The sequence below is a fragment of the Chelonoidis abingdonii genome, chromosome 4, assembly GCF_003597395.2.
Source record: "Chelonoidis abingdonii isolate Lonesome George chromosome 4, CheloAbing_2.0, whole genome shotgun sequence".
In the NCBI taxonomy this organism is placed as follows: domain Eukaryota; kingdom Metazoa; phylum Chordata; order Testudines; family Testudinidae; genus Chelonoidis; species Chelonoidis abingdonii.
In genome coordinates, this window is record NC_133772.1 from 123,581,841 (window position 1) to 123,605,622 (window position 23,782).

General features: G+C 46.3%; 1 protein-coding gene across 1 annotated transcript in view; it reads left to right on the top strand.

Moving 5' to 3' along the window:
* Positions 1-2,350: 2,350 nt before the first annotated feature.
* Positions 2,351-23,782, top strand: part of SLC24A4 (solute carrier family 24 member 4) — a 188,536-nt gene continuing 167,104 nt past the window's right edge. The window contains exons 1-2 of the mRNA XM_032777409.2: positions 2,351-2,662; positions 8,763-8,873. Of these exons, the coding sequence (XP_032633300.1) occupies positions 2,437-2,662; positions 8,763-8,873 (337 nt within the window). The 5' untranslated portion in view covers positions 2,351-2,436. The remainder of the gene's footprint in view (positions 2,663-8,762; positions 8,874-23,782) is intronic.

The following is a 23,782-nucleotide window of genomic DNA, read 5'->3' on the forward strand; positions in this document are numbered from 1 at the left end:
ATGTCTGACTAGGAATGGTACTCCAACACCAAGAGATATTTCTGGGTATGATTAAGGATGGTCAGCATCCTCTTATCACTAATACCCATCAACAATAGCATCATTGCCTACCACCCCACCCCATCCCATCCCATCCCATCCCATCCCTTGCTCTAAGAAACCAACCTGGGCAAGTGTTGAACCTGCAGGAAACCCTAATCAACCATAGGTTTTCTTATCAGAAACCTAAGCAGGAGGAGACTGCCCATCAGAAACCCTTAGCTCTGACCAATCTTCCGAGTGAAGAAGATAACGAACACAAAACATCTCATCCTTGATCACAGCTCTTTTGTACCTCTGTCTAAAATCTTTGCACAGAAGATCACAGTCCAGGCCACTTCCAGCCATCTCTTCTTCTGTCTATACCTCACCTGATGTTAAACCACAGTACAAAACAACAAGCAGGGAAAGATGAGAGATGGGAATTTAAAAGCACCTTCTTACATCTGGTGAGCAGAATGTCACTCTGACTTGAAGAGGAGGCTATATACACGTCAGCACCAGAAAACAGATGCAAAAATCCTTAGGAATAATTCATCTCCATTACTTAATGAAAAAAGCCTGGCTCCAGTAGTAGAACAGCACCTGCACTGATATATATAAGGTGATGATGAGACCACAAATAGGATGAAGACCTAAAATATCCAATACAGACCCTAAGAATGGTAAAAAATAGCAGGGGCTTTAACCCTGGTGCTGTTGTCATGGTCTCCGATGGCTGTTTGCCATTTTGTTTCATTGTGCCTCCTTGGGATTAGGGCAGATATTTTTGAGTCCTATTTCTATAAAGTTGAAAATAACTATTTTGCATAGAAAATAAGTACAAATCCTTTTAGAAGGTGTTTCACGTGTTAGTTGAAATTGGGTGATAAAAGATTTTAAGAGAAGAATTCCATTATTCCAGGAATAATGCCTGTTTTATAAAATGGTTTATTCAGTTCAGTCTGCTGTTCCAAATATGTTCTTATGCCCTCCGGATGGCAAATCATGTATAGTAATAAGAAAAAAATGTACAATGCCTGATCCAAAAAGAAATGCATCTGAATTTTTAAACTGGAATTTTCAAAGGATCCTAAACAAGACAGGCACCCAACTCCCACTGAATTTCCCTGTGCCTGTGGGAACCACAGTAATGCAAATAATAACCTTCATCTGGTTTTCACTGTGTAGAATAATCAGCTCCCTTTTCCTTTTCCTGTATAGCACCATTCACCGGAAGATCTCAAAGCACTGGCTACACATAAAGAATGAAGCCCTGTGTGACACCCGTCTTACTGATGGGGAAACTAAGGTAGGAAATCCAACTGCCTATCTCAGAGCAATGGTAGGGCTGGCAGAGAGCCTGACTGTGTGACCTATTCTTAGAGAGAACAGGAAATAATATCCCTGGGGCTGGGTAAGCGACGTCCCTAAGTGCCAGAGATGGGCCAGATGCCCGTCCGTCCCCAGCAGCCTGGGAGCGCTTGGACCCCGCCGGGAGCTCCGTTGTGGCTTGCCCCCAGCTCCGAGGACGAGCTGTCTTTCAGCCTAACCCATGCCCCGGCTGCAGCACTCGCTTGGCAAGGGCAAGCGGCTCCCTGGCTGAGCCCCGGGAAGCGTGAGAGAGGCTGGCTCCGCAGCGGCACGTGCTCCTGCCTGCTCCCCGGGGCCTCCCGTCCCCGCGCGCCCGGCGATGCCAAGTGCTAGCCGGCGAGTGGATAATTCCTGCGCCATTTAGGGGAGCGGATTAATTTGGCCAGTTAATCTCCCGGCGCGGAGGGGGAAGCGGGGAGGGCAGAGCGAAGGCGGGAGGGGCCGAGGGAGGCCGGGGCTCCGGCACATGCGCTTTGCCCAGGGGGCTCGAGGAGCGGCGAGAAAGTTGCCTGGGAGAGCAGCTGGGGAGGGACGGGCGCGGTTGTCACCTCGGAGCTCCCCGCGGGAGGCGGCTCTGCTGGCTCAGCTCCGAGCTGGAGCGGGACCGCCGAGCCTGCACCCCGCACCCGCCTCACGCCAGCCGGGAACCCGCGCCCCTCCCGCAGCGGCGACCGGAGGATGAACTTTAACCGGGACTGGAGGATGCTGCGCGGGCTGCCCGCGGGAGCCGAGCTGCTGCACTGAGCTCGCCACCCGGCGCACTCGCACCTGCCAGTGAGAGGAGCATCTGCGGGGCCGGGAGTCCAGGCGCTGCTGCTCCCCCCCACCCCCAACCAACCCGGCCATGGTGGGCGCGGGGCGCTGGGCTCAGCCCTTGCCTTGACAGCTCGAGAGACCCCGGCAGCGTCTCAGCCCCCCTCCTCGCACGCGTCCCACCTGCGCCTCTCCCCCAGCCCTGGCGCGGCTGCCTGGAGCTCTCCCGCTGCCCGCTCCTGGCGCGTTCGGCCGCCTCGGGATGAAGCCCTCCGCAGGGGGTGCCGCTAAATGAACCCCACTGGTCTCCTGGGGCTTCTTCGTCCTCTGCCCACCCGCGTTCTCCCTCCGCTGGCTCCGATGGGGCTGGAAGTGCGGCCCCTCGCCGCCCCGCAGACCATGCACTTCAAGCTGAGGAAAGTTCGCAAGCGGCGAGAGATGCTGCTGCCGCAGCTGGGCTTCATCTGCGCCATCCTCTTCTTCGTGTGGTGCATGTCCAGCCTGTTCTCCAAGCTGGGTAGGTGGCCTCGGGGGTGAGCAGGAAACAGGCCGCTGGGCAGCCAGGGATGTCGGGGCTGGCTTGGGGCAGTGCCTGGGTGTGCACCAGGGTACGGGACTCGCTGTTTGCACGCTGCCTCTGCCAGCCTAGCTCGTTGTCAGGGGGCACAGTAGCTCCTGGCTTGTGTATCTTTATTAACTCCGGCAACAAACATGTTCGTAAAGCGGGGAGGCTGCAGGTAGATCAGGAAGGGTGGGCTGGCTGGGTCCTGGCTCCTGAGGAGGAGGAGGCACTAAGCTGTTCATCTGCCCGCAGCCCTATCGGTCAGTAAAAAGTGGCAGCCCCCGCACCCCCAACTGAGTGAGTTTGCCTGGATAATGATGCTTAATGCCCAGTGGGATTAAAGCAAAGCAGTGCTCAGATAACCACACCTTTTAGCTAGCTGCGTTCTCGGTAGGAGCATTTCACAGTTCATGACTTGGCTCCCTTTTACTGAACAACTTCGCTTGCAGTTAAGGAGAGGGTGAGAGGACTGGCTCCTCACAAATCATGATATGTAACAATACCTTGCATTTCTCTAGCACCTTTCATCCAAGGATCCCAAAGCACTTTTGAAAGCATCCCTCTGAGGGGCATAAATATTAAGCTCATTTTACAGATGAGGAAACCCAGCCACAGGAATTACATGCACTGCACAAAGTCATACAGTAGTTGAGCCTGAAGTAGAACGCAGGAGTGGTGACTTCCATTTGTTTCTCTAGCCACTTGACCTCTTGAAGAATTGTAAAAAGACCAAGATTAAGTATTGGATATCTGGGTATAATCTAAAACTATGTCATTTTTTCCCAGAGTGCCATACTGATTGAACTGATTTTAGGACAAATAATATTGAGAGTCTGATATTGTTTAAACGTTTTATATGTTTGAAATTAGTCTGTTACATCTGTACAAGTACTTTTAAATTAGGACATTATGAACTGCTGCATTTATACATTATGATCCTGGAATGCATTTCGTTCTCCTTAGTTTGCTCATTTTTTTCCCCTGATCACACAGTTTGTGCTTTAAAAATGTAACTTTGGGTCTCAATTCTGCAGGTTGTTTCACACTCATCTGCACCTGTGGAGACCCAAGGAGGTCAGTGGGGCACTGCACAGGTCCAGGAATGCACCCATCAAACTTCCACTGGAATTATTTTTTAAACACAGATTTTAGCTCTAGCTTTAATTTAAGACAATCAAGGTCCTGCAAGAGCAGATCAGGGCCTTTATTCTCTTAAAGCTGGAGCTAAAATTTGTATTTAAAAACAATTCCAGTGGAAGTTTTAATGCTTTATAACACTCTCCTGTTCAAACTGTTGTTGGTTACACTTGATACTGATCTGTGATGACAAGCCATTAGTGAAAGAAGTTAGTACTCTACACTCTTATAAGTGTGTTATTGGCTTCAGATTTTTGGAAATTATTCTGTGTTGTCTTAAAAACTACGGTTTTCCACATTTTGAACAATTTATCATACCTAGTTTTGATTTTTGTCACACTGGTTTGTGAAAATAACTAACTGCAATGTGATTTGGTCATGAGTTTTTGGATGCAAATAAGCTTTCTCAGAACTGATTTTTTTTGGTCACAAAATCTTGGTATGCATGATCAAGTGTATCATGAAAGTTACACTTTAGATTTCAACTGTTACCCGCAAGTTCAGCCTACCCTTTCCAGGCAGAAAGGCCTGAGACAGAAGACCCAGAGAAACCAGAGCAGAAATTGTTATATAAGCTCTCCAGACACAGAGGGGAGACCCTGACTAAGCAGGGGAAAGCTGGGTCAGGTACTGTTTTTAGCTGATTAATTGGTAATAAACCATCACATAAACACTGATCATCAGTTCGCAGTTTGCTGTAATTGTTGCAGCAGTAGAACATTTTGGCAATGGCACTGACCAAACTACCTTTAGGGCCAGATTTTTTCAGTCCTTTCTCAGGCATAATGCCCACTTCTGATGGGGTACACAAGGCCTTTGGTGGCCCCTCAATGGAAGCTATGTGGTCCTACCACATCCCACCTCAGGAAAGGAACAGCAAAGGTGGGTCCTCCAGGCCTCTCTAGACAAGCTGCATAAAACAGCTAATCAAAGCCCAGCAGGCTTAGACAAAAGGAACTGCAGGGCCTGAAGAGGCCAGTTCCTGACTGGGACCATAGGATCAAGGAGTGGTGCTCCTTGCTGGTCACTGGAGCTTGACAGAAAACCTCAAGATGGGTTCTGATGGCACTGGCATTCAGTGAAGGGGATCTGAGAATTTCAGCCCTGAGCTAAGGATGAGGAGAAACGGGCAATGTGGGAAAAGGCCCAGGGAATAGCAGCAGTGAAGTGGAGGCAGCAACACGTGGCTGCTGTTTATAGGGTCCCTGGGTTGGGACCTGGAGTAGTGGATGGGCTGGGTTCCCCGACTGGCCACTAGCTAAGTGGCTTAAGCCCTGAGAAGGGGAGGAGGCTTCTTCAGAAGCCTCAGTAAAGGGTGGGATTTAAAGTGCCCAGAGATGGGTCTGAAGACCCTCGTGAGGGCAGATAAAAATGTTGAACTCTTGGAAGAGGTTCAGTCCTATTTTGACTATGACAGCGGGTGCCAGGAGCAGGAAAAAGAGTACAGTACCACACCCAGCTACAAGGAGGCACTCAAAAGTGAGTGTCCCCATCACAACTTGGTACTGGAAGTGGGAACTTTGGAACCACACCCTGAAATAAGGGCACAATGGAGAACTGAAAAGAGTTCTAACCGAGCATCAACACAGCTCTGCTGAAACTCAGTAGGTGCTAGCTGAAGGGGAACAAGAATCCCAGCAGCCATGACAGAAGGAGACACCAAAATTCATACACCTGTTTCTGGGGAGGAATGGATCCGTGAAGCAAATCTCGGTGTTGCTTCAGCAGCTCAGGGTACGTCTACACTGCACGATTATTTCGAATTAGCTTAAACCGATATTACAAAACAGATCTAATAAAATCGTTATAGCGCTTCACAGGGATCCCGAAATCGATTGTTTGCGTCCATGGTCCAAGCTACCATCGATTTCAGGAGCGGTGCACTGTGGGTAGCTGTTCCTCAGCTATCCATAGTTCCCACTTCCGTGTTGGAGCACAGTGCTGATGGGGCAGAAAACATTTCCCGGGGGGTGCTGGGTATCAGCTCACCCCTCCTTGTGAAGGCAGCAGACAACTCTTTGCGCCTTTTTTGCGGAGGCATTGAGCAAACGCCATAGCACAGCAATCTCCCTTTTTTTTCACGTGGGGAGGGGGGATAAACTGAGGAGCTGTTCCCTGAACCACGCAGACACTGTGTTTGAACCTACAGACATTGGAGCTCAGCCAGAATGCAAATAATTTCAGAGACTGCTGTGGACTGTGGGATAGCTGAGTCCTCAGTACCCCCCCTCCCTTCATGAGCGTCCATTGAGTCTCTGGCTTCCCATTACGCTGTCACGCAGCGCTGGTATCCTGGAGATTTTTATTCAAACGCTTTGGCATTTGTGTTCTGTACGGAGCTGGATACAACAGATTTTCTCCCATACAGCATCAGACTAGTATCTCCATACGTCTCATGGTGGAGCTCTTTTCGATTTCAGACTGCATGCCAGCGCCGTGTGATCAGAGCTCCACGCTGGCAAGCAGGAAATGTAATTCAAAAGTTCGCGGGCTTTTCCTGTTTACCTGCCCGCTGCATCGAGTCAGATTGCTGCCAGAGCGTCAGTGCTGCATCTGGGAGCGCGCCGGAGGCCAATAACGTCATTCCGTCGCACGACGAACCCTAATCCGAGTCTATCGGCTTTATCGAATTTAGCGCTACTCCTCTCGTTTTGGAGGAGTTCCGAAATCGATTTAAGGAGCCGTTTAACTCGATATTAATGACGACGTCGTGTGAACGGATACAGCGTTAAATCGGTATATCGGCCATTAAACCGATTTAAAGTCGCAGTGTAGACCTGGCCTCAGTGAGGCTCACAGAGAAGGCAGGAGTTGTGGCAGGATCTACAACAGTGGCTAGCCTGGCTAGAGGAGCAGCAGCAGTGCCTGTTATGGATCCTGGAGGGAAGAAGCAGCAATGGCTACTGCTCCTGGAAAGACAAGAAGGATCTAGTGGGCTGGACGCTTGAGGCCTAGCCAAGGAAATGTTATGGTTGTGGACAGATGGGACATTTCAGAAAGGCTTGCCCTTGGGCAAATGGGGGGAAAAGATTGAGTTGCTGGTAAGAGCCATAGAAACTCCTCCAGGGCTGATGAAGAGGCATGAGGCCCAGTTGAGGACATACTCTGCCTGTGGTCAATTTGGACGTATTAGGAAGATCTACCCCTATATGAACCATGATATCAAGAGTGACTATGGGGAACAGGGTACTGAAAGGGCCTGAAGGGATACTCTGCCAGTTGTCAAAGCTGGGGCAGTGTGGTATGTTTTGCCTCCAGGGTGGCAGGGCATTGAAAATGACATTGCCTTTGTAGAGAAATGAGTGGTAACAAGAGGAAAAGGAGACCCCAAAATCAGGAAAACCAGGAATAGTCAGAGGAGTGACAGTGGAATGGGTGACCAAGAAAGAATAGGGGTAACCCACAGTGCAAAAGCAAAAGTTACAGGCAAAGGAGATGTAGCGCTGATGGCAGTAGAGAATACACCTACTCAAAAGGCCTGCACAGTAGGAGATGGGTAGAAATTGGGGAATAAGACTGTTATCACAGAGAGGAAGTAGGTTGAAGATGAGGTGAATACAGGGGCCACAGAGAAGGCTGACTCTCTGTAATCTGGGGAACACGCGTAGCTGAGGTCCAAGAAACAAAGGAGATTGTGTGAAGGTTGCACTCTATAGTGGAGAGATTCTGAAAGGAAGTGCAGGGGGCACTCTGGAGGAAGGATGAGTTGCACCTAGAAGTGTGCCAGCTACCAAAAAAAGTCAAAGCAATGAAGCTTGTGCCCTGGTGAAGGCACAGATTGTTGACCTTCCAGGGGGCGGCAGTTCAGAACAAAATTTTAGAAGAGGTGGAGCTAGGCCTTAAATAGAGTGGAGAGCTCAGTAGAGGGGAGGAGGGAGGAACAAAGGGAGTTTCTCTTTGGGAAGAGCCTGAGGAAGGCAAATCCTTTTTGAAGACCTACCTAGCAAGGGCAGCAACCTACAGGGGGCACCAGGAGCAGGAAAAGTGCAGTACCACACCCAGCTGCTGGAAGGCACTCAAGAGGTGTATCTGTGTCACACCACTGAAGATAAATTGTGTCTGAGTAAGAATTACAGGATCAGACCCTGAGCAACTTCTAGTATAAATCATTCACTGTAAGCATGTAGGGTTAGGGTGACCAGATGTCCCGATTTTATAGGGACAGTCCTGATTTTTGGGTCTTTTTCTTATATAGGCTCCTATCACCCCCTACCCCCTGTCCCGATTTTTCACACATGCTGTCTGGTCACCCTATGTAGGATCATAATGAAAATGATGAACTTAAAAAGGTCTTTTCTGTCCTTGGTTATAATTACATCACTTCCATTAGCAAAACTGTTTACTTTGTTGTTGTAGCTGTGTTGGTCCCAGGATATGAGAGAGAAAAGGTACTCAAGGCAGTATCTTTTATTAGACCAGCTTCTGTTGGTGGAAGGTATGCACTTTTGAGCTATGCACAATTCTTCTTACATGCTGTGTTGAGATAGATAAATTTAATAAATTCTGATCTTGCAATACTTGCTTAGGCAAAAATTTTAATGGGAATTTTGCCCCATTAAGGTATGAAGGATCTGAGATTTATTGATTTATTTATGTCTGTCGTTCTGTCTCAACCAATCACCTACAAAATCTGGATAGATATAGTTGCCAAAATGTTCTAGTGCTGACTGGGTCAGCTCCTTACAATAGATACACTTGACTTATTAATCTGTTAAATAAAAAGTAGCTGGAAAAAGTGTGCATGTGATTTTTTTGAGGAAACAATATACAACATTTTACATGTGTGTGTGTATATATGTGTATCTGAAGATTTCAACATCTAAATTAGTTTCTCAGTGTTCTTGTTGGGTGGATATATATAGTCCGATTAAGAAGATATGGATAGCAATGCTGACAAACACTTTTGCATTTAATATAGGACAAGAATCTGCTATTACAGACAAAAATGTTTTGTCAGAAATATGGAGGAATAGAAGATTGATGGCCTCACGTAATGTGACACATGAAGAAAAGAACTGCACAGAGCCAGGTAAAACCCAAAAGCTTTCTGGTATTTTGTAAGCTGTTGAGATCTACCATATTGTGCAGTCATAGCTCAAGCTTCAGTAATGTGTCACTGTGAATATAAAAGTGTCAAACATGGGTGGTGGTTGGGGAGGAAGACTGTGCCATGTAGAAAAAAGGTTTATGAGCAAAGTAATTGGTGATACTGCTAAGCAACTCAAAGGTTTTATCTACTGAAGCTAAAAGGTAACGTTCAGACATAAAACTGTGTATGAGTCTCATGAGGCTTGTCTTGGAGGCTGGATCTCACACATTTTCTTTCCTTTTTGGTCATTGTTTCTGTCTTGTTGCTGCTATGTATGTTGTGTTGGTAGTAATGGTGCACTTTTTTATTAAACCATGGATAGTAAAGGTTACAAGACTGAAATGCGTATTTGGGTTTACAGTACCACTGAATCAATTTCTGTAAGTTTAATGTTGCACTGAGCTATCTGTTCAGGTTCTTAGCTTCCACTAATGTCAGAATTGCTGTCTGTGAAGAGGGAGGAAGAAGGGGGGCATTTAAGCATTCACTCTACCTCGCCCTATCAGTCCTGGCCATGATAGTGATTTGTGGAGTGACAGAAGATACTGCCTGATGTGAGCTTGGACCTCCAGTGCTCTCTCCCTCCCATCTGTCTTCCCAGTATCATCCCTCCCTTTGTGGTTCATGGTGGAGTAGAGGAAGGAAGTTTCTTCAACTGCAACATTACTCGTTGATCAGCCATTAGATGCACCGTCCCTCAAAATCTGATGGCATCAATTCCATAATACTACCAGCCTCCATTAACTAGAGGGGTTGGGAGTCATGCAATGCCTTCTTCAGTTGGGTGTCTGTTGAAGCACTAATGCACCTTTCCATAGGGCTAGCATCACTACTGGCCATGTGCATTTTTAAGGATGAAGTGAAAGAGGTTTAACCAGCATCAGTAGGACACAAACCTTCTTATCTATGTTGATGATCCAGAGTTTCTAACTGGGTATTCGATATGTGCAAAGAAGTCTGTGGTATATTTGCACATGTAAAATGGTGACAGTTGACTTCACTTTAAAAGTTCTTCATATAGAAGAGCAACACTGATATCTTTTGGTAAGATCTGGCAATTCCTGATGAATAGTCAAATTTCTTACTCATGTGCACGTTATGAGTGTAATGCATTACTATGAGTGTCTGCCCATAGGTACGTGCATACATGCCTGTGCACACGTCAACAGTGCTGAGCCAACTGAGGCATACAATATTCCAGGAATGGATCAAAGGGATTCTCTCTAAAAGTCTTCAGTGTTAATGGGAGTTACTTTCTGGGATGACATGGGAGTTCATTTCCTTACTCTGGAGATTATATATACACATATGGGAGAAATCATGTTCCATATCCTATGTATAGCAAGGGGGGGAGGAATGACTTGAGCAGTGCTGACAAGCCCAGGAATTCAAAAATCATGAAACAGCCCCCCCAAAATCATGAAAGATTTTAAAACTAATTCTCCCCCCTCTGTGTATTTCTCTCTTGATTTTTTTGAACCTTTAAGGTGCCCTGGGGTCACATTTTCAAGCTGTTCTCCACAACTATGAAGGCTGGAAAATTTACACTTTTTAAAAAAAAGTGTAAAAGCTGAAATTCTCAGTCACATGCCTCCAGGAGCTGGAGCTTTAAGAAAAACACCAAATATTTTGAGACTCACGATAAAATAACAAGATCTGGCAATGCTGCTTAAGTCAGATTTTTTTAAACAAGGTGTTACTTAAAGTTAATATTGAAATCAATTTACCAAATCATATCGCAGGAAGATAGCAGTGGTGTTTTTGAGTCACTTCCTCTTCTACAGTTTGCGTATAGCTTATCTTTAGTGCACCGTAGGGTGACAGGAAGAGAGGCTGAGGGAGTGTCTAGATCAGGGATAGGCAATCTATGGCACGTGTGCCGAAGGCGGCACGTGAGCTGATTTTCGGTGGCAGTCACACTGCCCAGATCCTGGCCACTGGTCCGGGAGGCTCTGCGTTTTAATTTAATTTTAAATGAAGCTTCTTAAACATTTAAAAAACCTTATTTACTTTATATACAACAACAGTTTAGTTATATATTATAGACTTATAGAAAGAGACCTTCTAAAAACATTAAAATGTATTACTGGCACGTGAAAACTTAAATTAGAGTGAATAAATGAAGATTCGGCACAGCACTTCTGAAAGGTTGCCGAACCCTGGTCTAGATATAAGGCTCCCTCTGTGAAAGTGTGATGTTTGTAGCTAGAGACGAAAGATGTCTTAAGAACCTAGGAGCTTTGAAGTGATTATTGTTAGCTGATAACTTCTGGAGCCTGTGAGATTTTCTATTGTTGCTGTTCCTGTCTGTTTTAAAGGCTGAAGTGTGAGGCCTGAAGCTTTATAAGGCAAAGCAATATGGACCACAGACTCCTACAAAAGAGTGAGCATGTAACACTAATATCATCTCTGTGAGATACCCAATAAGTACAATCCCTGTTACAAATACAAGCACTGGATCACAGAGAGGTTAAGGATCTTGTCCATGGTCACACAAAGTTTGTGACAAAACCAGTAACTGTAATTGCTAGTGCCCTACCAAATTCACATCCCTGAAATCTGGTCTTTTGTATATTTTATTCTATACTGTACAGCAGTGGTCCCCAGCCTTTTCCAGGTGGCGAGCGCTGGACGATGAGCCACCGAGGACCGTGGCTGGCAAGTATCTGCTGAAATATTGCTGAGAAGCGTCAACATCAAGACGCGTCGCTGTCGAAATGCCTCCAAAAGTCAGTGGCATTTCGGTGGCGATGCCTCTGGGTGACACTGCTTTTCAGTGGCATTTTGGCGGTGACACCTCTTGATGACGCTGCTTTTCGGCAGCATTTCGGAAGATGCTTGTCTGCCAGCCAGTACACGGGCACACATAGACGCCCAGTCACCACGTTGGGGACCACTGCTATACAGACTTCACGGAGAAGACCAGCATTTCTCAAACTGGGGGTCCCAACTCAAAAGAGGGTTGTGAGGGGACTGGTCATAAGGCTATTGTAGGGGGATTGCGGTATTGCCACCTTTACTTCTGTGCTACCTTCAGAGCTAGGTGGCTGGAGAGCGGCGGATGCTGGCTGGGAGCCTCGCTCTGAAGGCAGTGGCACAGCCGCCAGCAACACAGAAGTAAAGGTGGTAGTACCAAACCATGCCACCTTTATTTCTGCACTGCTGCTGGTGGCGACACTGCCTTGACAGCTGGGCTCCAGCCAGCTATGGCAGACCTTCCTGCAGCTGGGGGAGGTTCCTGGAAATGGGTCTGACCCGGCCCCGGGAGCAGCTCCTGCATGGGGAGAGGATGTCTCATTCCTCACCAGCTCAGCCAAGATCAGCAGCTGGATCCTGGCATACACTAGGAACCCTCAGCCAGGGAACCCTCAGCCCCGCCCCTCTCTGGCTCTGGGCCCAGCATCCTGGTGCTCGGAGGGCTAAAGCAGCTTTGAGCTGGCTGTGTGTGTGTGTGAGGGTGGACCATGCACCCCTCCCCCAACCATGGCGCCCTGGGTGGTTGCCCATATCATCCATCAGTAAGGCTGACCCTGTTCTCTCATCCCACCAAACCACCCTCGCTTCTGCGCTATTGCTGGTGGCAGTGCTGCCTTTAGAGCTGGGTACCCGGCCAGCAGCCATGGCTTTCCAGCCGCCCAGCTCTGAAGGCCGCACCACTGCCACCAACAGTGCAGAAGTAAGGGTAGCAATCGCTCAATCCCCCTACAATAACCTTGTGACTTTCCCAATGACCCCCTTTTTGGTTGGGATCCCCACGGTTACACCACCATGAAAGTTTGAAACACTGAAACTTATGATTTTTCAAAGCAGGTTGTTTGATGGGTGGGAGTTATCAGCTGCCCCAGGAACACACCATAAAAGGCATGTCTGGCCAAGAAAACTCCAAAAGAGCCAATAAATTGGGTATTGGGAAACTACAGAGCCAGGCCTAGGGCTCCTATGTGGATGGCTCAGGCTTCAAGAAAATCTTGCAAGGATGCTGGAGACTGAACTCTCTGCTTATTCCAAGTAGAGTAACTCCCACCCATCAAACAACCTACTTTGAAAAGGTGCATTATTGCTACTCCTCTGTAGCTTTCTGTAGGATGGAGTGATTGAACCTCAAGGTAGTAAGAAAACCATCAGAAAGGAATGGTCGTCATTAGTATCTTCATGGTTCTAATCCGTTTACAACCATCTTTTTTGCCTTATCCAAATTCTTATTGCCATCTGCCAGTGGTCACGGTAGCTCACAGTGCCATCTGCCCACCTTGACTGACTTACAGATTCTTGACTCCTGATGCCACAGTGCCTCTTGTTTCAGAATGCTCCCACGATCTCCATTTTCTCCAGAACTCTGAGTAACATTTTGAGAGCAATTACAAGTGGGGAGTGATTAGAATGTTTCTAAGTGGAAGACACACAGCAACATCCAGTCACGTGACTCAGCTGAATCATTAGAATATTGGAGCAATTGATTTGGATTGCTTCCAACACAGAAAATATTCTCCACTAATAACTGCGTTGAATAGGAGAACACTTAAATAATTTGCCATGGATTAGGAATAATACATATATTAGAATAAATTGCTGTTCATACTCATCTCAAACTAATTGGTGGGCTGCTTTGAAATGGAAGTTGTGACTCTTTGTCTAGAGACCCCTCCCTGTACAGTTCATGAGCTATGTTGATTTACACCAGCTGAGGCTCCTGCTCAGTGTGCCATTCCTATGGATATAAATGGGTACAGATGAAGGATGGCTATGGGGCAGGGTATGGCTCACCATTAATTTCAGATTTGCACCTTTTCTTTTCTTTTTTTTTACACTTAATTATTCAAGCTTTAGACTTGTGAGGAATACTGTAAATTGTAAAGAAACAACCGATTTTGTTAATATATTGTAGTTAACACAATGAGAGCCTCATCCTGTTCCCGCAGAAGTTATTGATGTTCTCATTCACTCTAGTGGCAACAGGATTGGTTCCCAAACATTATGCTAGGAAGAGAGCCCTTTTTTATTGTGCATTCACAAACTTTTTTTTATATAGCACCCACTTCCATTAGCCTTATTTAATAAACATTATACCAGGATAAATACACCTGTCTCAAGATATAGTAAGAATATATTCTTTAAAGCACTAGATGAGAGCTAGGTATTTTAATTTTAATTCTCACAGCCATTTTAATACTTCAGTGACACTATACATCATGCTGATGTAAATATTACTCCTTTGCCTGTAAAATATACCTCCCCTTTTCACCCAATACCTTTTAAAGGTGTTTTTTAAATAAAGCTGTAACAGTCTAGCCTAGATCACATTCCCAGTTTGCAACTGGAGTGCCCAAATGATGACTAAATTTTGAAAGGTTTTGTTTAGCATTTTAATGTAAAAGCTGTAACATGATCCACTATTACAGCCATGCTTAAACACGGTATTTCTTTAAAATCAGTGTGAACAGTATTTTTGAATAGACAAAGGACATTTCTTATGTTTAAGACTCTGATTCAGGAGTTTCTGGGTTCACTTCTCATTTCAGCCACTCCCTGTGTAGCCTTGATTAAGTCATTGAATATATGTCTTTAGTTCCTCAACTGTAAAATGGGGATAAATTTTTTCCTCCATGCTTTTATCATAAGACAATCTAAATAGTGAGCTCATCAAGGCCTGAGGTGCCTCTCATTGTCTCTGTACAGTGCCAATAGAGTAGGGCTCTTGTCTCACTATTGTAATACAAAAACCCATATTATGCTCTGCAAATGCTCCTTTTCTTTCATAACTACTCCAGCTTCCTTGCTCTGAGGCATAGAAAATGAACAACCACACTAATACCATAGCTTTATCAACAGTATGCAAGTTTTGACTTTAAATGTTACTTTAGTCACATCCTTTAAACTCCCAAAGACCCAACCAGTAATTTAACCGACTTTAATCTTAGTCTCAGGCTAAAAGACACTGAAAACAAGGTAATGCTCAAGAGTTCTTGGTTTCAGATACAAATTCTTAGATGGAGAGAGCAACTCTCTCTATACACGTGCTGCAGGAAGATCTATTAACCAGCAGGCACAAAACTTATTCCAGTTGCTAGTTGTCATCTTCTTGTTTTGTAAAAAGTAGTCTCTGGACTCTCTCTTGACCCAGTAAATGCTGAGTGCTGAACTCTGTCGACTGGGATCTCACTTGGATGTTTTTTTTCTGTTTCCTAGGGGAGCTGGATCTGTGATTTAAATGCATTTTTAGTGGACTTGTTGAGGGCAACTGACAAACATTTAAAGGCAGATTATTCTTGTTTAGGGAACTTGGGAGCCAATCAGAATTTACTCCTAGAATTACGTCATTGTCATTGTCAGGCTTATTGATGGGTGTGTTACGAGAGCTGGCAGGAGGAAGATGCCATTGAAGTTGTAAGGGCAGAAATGTCTTGTTCATGTTTTTTTCTTCTTCTTGTGAAATAATTTTTGCAAAGTGCTTAATCTGAATCTGAGCTAGAATTCTAGGAATAACCAATCACCTGCCTAAACTGTTTTCTTCCCAATGTCCTATTGAAACTGATGCCCGAAACATTAAAAAGCAGTGAAACAGAGCTCTCTGCATTTTGGCACAACCTGCCAGCAGGGTTCCCTTGAGAGCGAGATCACAAGATGAACTCCAGGGTAACTTATCCATTTCCCAGGTCTAGGTGCCTAGACTGCAGGAGGTAGTTAAACGCACAGTAACTACATATCTATCTAAACCTGGCATTTAGTAACACTGTAAACAAAAACAGACGAAATAAATAAATGTCATTCAATATATATACTTCTGTTGTTGAACTTTGTAAAAGTATTACATGAAACAATCGCTATTTCATGTGACATGTTCACATACTGTTAATTTTTCTACGGTATCGAACATATTATATGGATAACGTCATTCTTAAAAGGTAAGTCTCTGTTTAAATTGGAAATGATCCTGAATCAAAATCACAGATCTCAAAATCTGGGGAAGTGCAGAACCAAATCTGAATTTTGTGGATGAATGCTCTCACTCTCTCTAATGGTCTGAACCAAAGTTCCAGCTTTGAATACCCTAGAACTCTAACTATGGATTGAGATGTAAACTGTGCAGTTTGAGTCCAGCTCTAAGGGCTGGTCTACACTGGGTGTGGGGGGTGTCAATGTAAGATACGCAACTTCAGCTAAGAGAATAGCGTAACTGAAGTCGACATATCTTATTTCAACTTACCTCCCGTCCTCACGGCGCGGGATCGATGGCCGTGGCTCCTCTGTCGACTCCACTTCCGCCTCTCACCTTAGTGGAGTTCTGGAGTCAACGGGGAGTGCGTCAGGGATCAATTTGTCATGTCTAGATGAGACATGATAAATCAATCCCTGATAGCTCAATCACTACCTGCCAGTCCAGCGGGTAGTGTGGACGTACCCTAATATTTAGGTTCATATGGCTGCATCGCCATGTATGTGAGCACCTCACAATACTCCTGTAAGATAGGTTGGTACTGTTATCCCTATTTTGCTGATGAGAAACAGAGACTACATAAGTGACTTGGTCACATATAAAATCTGTGGCAGAGTATGGATTTGAACCTAGGTCTCCTGAGTCTCAACCTAACACCTTACTTATAGGACCATCCCTTAAAAACAAGTAAACAAACAAACAAAAACCTCTGTTCTAGGGCCCCAGCAAAATACCCACCAGCTTCAATGGGACAGGACTGGACTTCTGTGCTGAGATTTCTCAAAATTAATGTTAATAAAACGGGCATCCAAATCTCCTTAAGCAGCTTTGAAAATCTCAGTCTTCATTAGAAACTGTGTGTGCATGTGTGTATTTTGGATATACTTTTCTCCTCTAGTGTTGCTGTTTAGCTAGGCTCTTACTGATTCCTTCTGCACTAAATCCACATGGAAATTCTAGACACTTTTCTGTTGGTAAAAAGGCCATATTTACATCTACTAGCCTTATACATACTTCCTATTTGCACTACTGACTTTTGTACTTTTTACCCACCTTTGCCATTACTGTTGTCCCTGATACATAGCCAGGTGTTGCAATCGTGATGGAAAATGCTCCCATCTTTCTGTATCATGCATAGCTACATTCATACTTTGCTCCACTGTTGTTGAAAAGGCATCATAAATGTTTATCCATGCTTCAGAGGTCAGCATAGGACAAAGTATTTATGAGATGTTGGATTGCTTGATAGATTTTAAAATATTGTAACCATTCTTTGATTTTAAATAGGTGGCTCTGGTTTGTGATGGCCCTGATCCTACCCTGTGTATTATATTTAAGTGCTGTACTTTCCAGTCTTGTTTGGCTGGCTGGCTTGCTTGTCCTCATTCTCCTAGTGTCTGTCATTAAATCCCTTTTTCCTTATCTTTCCTTGGATAAGATTAGGCTATCTAGATAGAGGGGTAATTGGAAAGGAAATACTTCCTAAAAATAGATTGTCCCACTGTCATCGACATCCCAGAAAGTGCTGTGGATGACAGTGCGGTCCCTTTAAAGATCTCTCTTTAGCCAGAGAAGAATCTGTGCTTACTTGTACAGAGATCCCTGAATTTTTTTCAATATCATTCTGAAGTGCCCAATGGAAACAAGCTAGATGGTATCCCAGATTCAGGTCTTATAGCTTTGAAATGCCTAATGTTCATGCCACAGGAAACTGAAAGAAACCTTAGTGGCTTGGTAGACCATATCGCTTGTAGAGCTTCTGAAGGCCAGTAACCATGAAGGCTCACTTGGGCTGGATAAGACACACATACTTTATGCAGTTACTGTGTGAACTCTCCATAGATCAGGAGGGACTCAGCTTCTTTTATGAAACTCTCCGATGGCGGAGAAAAAAAAAATGCTGGCTGCTACGTCCGGCTTCTCCTCCCTCCCTCCAGTGCTTGTGCCGCCATACAGCTGATTCCGGCAAGCCCGGGAGGGAGGGGTGAGGAGGAGGAATGTGACGTGCTTGGGGAAGAGGCGGGACCAGGGCGGGGATTTGAGAAGTGATCCAATAGGGCAGTGAGGGGCAGTGATGAGGTGGAACTGAGGGCGAGGCCAGGGTGGAGATTTGGGGAGGGATCTAATGGGGAGGGAGGGGCGGAGTCGGGGCAGGGCCAGGGTGGAGTTGGGGCAGGAGAGTGTGAGCCCCCTCTGCCTGTGCGCCGGAGGGCAAAATATCAGGAAAATTTACATCCTGACCTAACATCGTTCAGGACGCGGGATAAACAAGTAGATATTGGGACAGTCTCAATAAAATCGGGACGTCTGGTCACCCTATTTGTTCATAAGTCGAATTTGTTTTAGTAAAAAAGGGAAGCACCAGAGAAGGGAGTTGGCTTATGAACGGGTATAGAGAGGGAGAGGTGGGACACAGCCCCTCCCCCCCAAAAGTCTCTCCACTTCTGGCCACGCTGCTCTCCCCCAAGCCTCCTAAGCATCTGCAGCTCTGAGGCTGGCAGGCTGTAGCCATACTGCTTAGCCCCGCTCCCCAGAGCAGGCTGTGGCTAGGCCGCCCAGTCTGGCCCGCCGGAATAGGCTGCGGCTGCGCTGCCCAGCCTGCAGGAGCAGCTCCAACCAGGCCAGAGACATCCTCTCCTGGCCCTCCCCAGATAAGATGGGAAGGGATGGGATGGAGAGAATGTGGAGGTCCCAGGCTAGGGGTGGAGTCATGTGGGGGGTGGTGACAGGGGTTACTCCCCTGACTCCCAGCTTCTCCCCCGCAAAAAATTTCTCCACCAGTTGCTGTCCCAGTCTGTCAGGGTAAGCAGCTGGCATGTCGGGACACTTTGTTTACTTAGGTTTACCTCTGTGCCTGCGGACACTCGAGGTAAACAACCCATCTCGGCCCACCAGTGGCTTATCCTGATGGCCCAGGAGCCAAAGTTTGCTGACCCCTGAATTATAGGTCAGCTTATGAATGGGTCATAACTTTTTTTCCATTTTTACTTATCCAGCTTGGAGGGGGCTGTCGACTTATAAATGAACCAGCTTATGATCAAGTATATTCGGTAAGTCTTTGGGAGGAAATCAAAATGATGGTTTTACAGAACTTGACTGCATTTTGAATATCTCTTCCCCGCCTCCCACCATTTCCCCATATAAGGGATGGCAGACAACTGACACTAGTATCATTGGCAGAGTGGAGGTGGGGGTCAGCAGTGCAATAAGCTAATAGATATGATAGGTGGGGAGAGGTTAAATCATGAAGAGCTTTAAAGGTGAATCCTAGAAGTGCACTGTGGAGGAGGGGGAAGCCAGTGGAGGCAAACAGAGAACTGGAGAGGGCAGAATGGTGAACCAGGAAACTTGAAACTACTGCCATATTTTAAGGCTGGTTTGGACTTTGGAAAAGAGAAAAGTAGAAAAATCTTCATGCTTTCAAACATGTCTGGATAAGTTCCACTGACAACTAGACTCAGTTGAAGAAAAGGCTTTAAAATGGCTCCATTTTAAAAAATTGATGCAATGTATCTGTTCCCCTCTATTTGCCCAACAAAAATACACCAACACATTTGAAATATTGGTAAAGTTTGGCTCATGGAAGAGGCATTTTAAAAGGCAATAAAGTAAAATGCCATCATCTGAAAGCCTGGACTCGATTCGCTGTCACTGAAGCTAATGAACTAAACATCCTATTTCTATTGCTTTTACTGTATTTGTGAATGTGTCAATGAATTGTCTCAGAAATAGACATTGCTGCCCACTCTCCAAGCAAAAGTATTCCATGAAGGTGTCGGCAGTAAAAGTGGCATCACTGCTATTAAAACAGGGAAGCAAACTTTAAGGCATTAAAGAGTGATGGATTCCTTTTTCTTTAAAGTCAGCAAACCCTGAAGCCATTACAATGAGCAACAATATGGCAGAGGCACTGACTCTCTGGGTGCTCTGGGGCTCAAGCACCCCTTGGGGGAAATTAGGGAGCACTCAGCACCCACCACCCACAAGAACGAGGAGTACTTGTGGCACCTTAGAGACTAACAAATTTATTTGAGCCCCGGAGTTGGCCCCTGATCAGCTGTTCAGCGGGCGGGAGGCGCTCAGGAGAGGAGGGGCAAGGAGGAAGGAGTGGTGGGGGAGGGGGATGGAATAGGGCAGGGCCTCGGGGGGAGGAAGCAGAGTGGGGTGGGAAGAGCCCATGTGAGGGCAGGGCCTTGGGGGAAAGGGTGGAGCGGGGGTGGGAAAAGTTGGACTGAGGGTAGAGCCTTGAGGGAAGAGACAGAGTAGGGGATGGAGCACCCACCAGAAAAAATACAAGTCAGCGACTGTGCATTGTGGCCTTAAACGGGACTGAATTCATCCCTGCTGTAGGTCCACTGACATGTGAGTACAGTGGGGTGTACTGTCTAGATAGAAGCAATGGGGTGTGTGCATATGAGCACATTTATTTAAAGCTTCCCTTTTTATAACTTTTTGCATGAACTTAATCCTGGTGACAGGTACTACATTAATAGCCAGAGAGAGTGAAGTCCTCAGTTTATCCAGAGAGCTGGTGCAGCACAAACAACCAGTGCTGTCCTCCCGCCAGTATCTTGCCAATGTGCCTCCACACCCATTCAATCATTGGCCTCTCCTCTGAAGCCAACAAGGTGCCAGCTGTGGTGTAGACCCTTTGTTCAGTGGGACTAGGGATTGAAATAAGTACTTTAAAACCACTGAATGGTGAAATTAAGTATGTGTGGCTGCAGGGAAACCAGTTATTTTGAAGAGTGACCTGAGTTTCCACAGAGGCATAGTTCAAAGGGACAAGTTATGAAAAATGTAGAAAGTGGAACTTTTTTTTTAACTTTGGAAGCTTAGCAGTACAAAAACAGTTTTTGTGATTCAGTATGAGCTTTGAACTTTATGATGTTTTTCTAACCTGAAATACTGAATCTCTAAGAGGATTTTATGGTCCCATAAGTTTCTTTAGGGACAGACCTCAGCTGGTGTAAACTGTTATAGCTCCCTTGAAATCACTAAAGCTATGATGATTTATACCAGGTGAGGAGCTGTCCCTTAACCCTGGTCTACACTATGAGTTTAGGTCGAATTTAGCAGCGTTAGATCGATTTAACCCTGCACCCGTCCACACAATGAAGTCATTTTTGTCAACTTACAGGGCTCTTAAAATCGATTTCAGTACTCCTCCCCAACAAGGGAATTAGTGCTGAAATCGACATTGCTGGGTCGAATTTGGGGTAACGTGGATGCAATTTGACAGTAGTGGCCTCCGGGAGCTATTTCAGAGTGCTCCATTGTGACCGCTCTGGACAGCACTTTCAACTCAGATGACTAGCCAGGTACACAGCAAAAGCCCCAGGAACTTTTGAATTTCACATACTGTTTGGCCAACGTTGCGAGCTGATCGGCACAGGTGACCATGGAGTTCCAGAATTGCAAAAGAGCTCCAGCATGGACCAAACAGGAGGTACTGGATCTAATTGCTGTTTGGGGAGACGAATCCGTGCTATCAGAACTCCATTCCAAAAGATGAAATGCTGGAATATTTGAAAAAATCTTCAAGGGCATGATGGACAGAGGCTACAACAGGGACTGAAGCATTGTCGCATGAAAATGAAGGAGCTCAGACAAGCCTACCAAAGAGGCAAATGGCTGCTCCGGCTCAGAGCCCCAGAGATCCTGAAGAAATGATGAGCTGCATGCCATTGTAGGGGGGGCCCTACCACTACCACACCCCTGTCTGTGGACACCTGCAAGGGGGGAGTCTCATGCAATAGGGATGAGGATTTTGGGGACAAGGAAGATGAGGAGGTGGAGGAGGATGAGGATAGCGCACAGCACGCAAGTGGAGAAACCATTCTCCCCAACAGCCAGGAACTGTTTATCACCCAGGAGCCAATACCCTCGCAACCCGCCCAAGGCGGGCTCATGGACCATGAAGCCAGAGAAGGGACCTCTGGTGAGTGTACCTTTGTAAATATAATGCATAGTTTAAAAGCAAGCATGTTTAATGATTCATTTGCCCTGAAGACTTGGGATACATTTGTGGCCAGTACAGCCCCTCCTTTTAAATGGCCAACCCAAGAGGTGCTTGGTATGGGAAAGGAGGGCGCTTCTGTTTGAAACCATTCCCATGTTATGAAGGTTGAAGAAGCTGAAAGACTGTGGCTTCCCATGGCTGCCTGCAAGCCGAATTCTGTTGCTCAACCCTGCGTGTGTGATCTCTCACACCAAACCGGCAGGCCCTCAACATAAGAGGCAAAATGCGACCTTGCACCCTAAAGCACATGTGCTATATAATGTTAACAGCTTGGTTCACTGTGAAAGAGTGTACCCATTATTCTCTAAAATGTGTCTTTTTAAATACTACTCTCCCTTTTTTTCCTCACGCAGCTGCAAATGTTTCAACTCTCCCCCTATCATCTCCATCCCAGAGGCTAGCACAGATAAGAAGGCGAAAAAAATGCACTCGCGATGAAAAGTTCTCTGAGCTCATGCAGTCCTCCCGCACTGAAAGAGCTAAGCAGAATGCATGGAGGCAAACAATGTCAGAGTCCAGAGAGCAGAAAATGAATGCGAGAACAGGAGGGATGAGCGAGATGAGAGGTGGTGGGAGCAAGATGAGAGGTGGCAGCAGCGTGATGAGAGGAGGCAGGATGCAATGCTGAGGCTACTGGGGAATCAAACTGGTATGCTCCGGTGTATGGTGGAGCTGCAGGAAAGGCAGCAGGAGCACAGACCACCGCTGCAGCCCCTGTGCCCGCCCTCCTCCCCATATTCCATAGCCTTCGCACCCAGACGCCCAAGAACGCGGGGGACCCTCTGGGCACCCAACCACTCCACCCCAGAGGACTGCCCAAGCAACAGAAGACTGTCATTCAATAAGTTTTGAAGTGCAGTGTGGCCTTGTCCTTCCCTCCTCCCCTCATCTACCACCCCACCTGGTGCTTCCCTCCTCCCCCACCCCTCCTGGCCTACCTTGGAAGTTATCCCCCTATTTGTGTGATGAATTAATAAAGAATGCATGGTTTTGAAGCAATAATGACATTATTGCCTCTGCAAGCGGGGGAGGGTGGTTGGCTTAAAGGGAAGTAGAGTGAACCAAGGGGGCAGGTTTTCATCAAGGAGAAACAAACAGAACTGTCACACAGTAGCCTGGCCAGTCATAAAACTGGTTTTCAAAGCTTCTCTGATGCTCAGTGTGCCCTGCTGTGATCTTCTAACTGCCCTGGTGTCGGGCTGTGCGTAATCAGCGGCCAGGCGATTTGCTTCAACCTCCCACCCCACCATAAACATCTTCCCCTTACTCTCGCAGATATTGTGGATCACACAGCAAGCAGCAATAACAATGGGAATGAGGTATAAGCGAGTCAGTCAACAGGGCCAGCATGCTTTTAAATGTCCAAATGCACATTCTGCCACCATTCTGCACTTGCTCAGCCTATAGTTGAACAGCTCCTTACTACTGTCCAGAGTGCCTGTGAATGGCTTCATGAGCCATGGCATTGAGGGGTAGGCTGGGTCCCCAAGGATAACTACTGGCATTTCAACATCCCCAACAGTTATTTTCTGGTCTGGGAAGTAAGTTGCTTCCTACAGCTGTTCAGACAGACCAGAGTTCCTGAAGATGTGAGTGTCATCTACTTTTCCTGGCCATCCCACGTTGATGTCAGAGAAATGTCCCTTGTGATCCACCAGTGCTTGCAGAACCATTGAAAAGTACCCCTTGCCGTTTATGTACTGGATGCCAAGGTGGTCCGGTCCCAAGATAGTGATATATGTTCTGTCTATCGCCCCACCACAGTTAGGGAATCCCATTGCAGCATCCACTATGACCTGCACATTTCCCAGAGTCACTACCCTTGATAGCAGCAGCTCAGTCATTGCGTTGGCTGCTTGGATCACAGAAGCTCCCAGAGTAGATTTACTCACT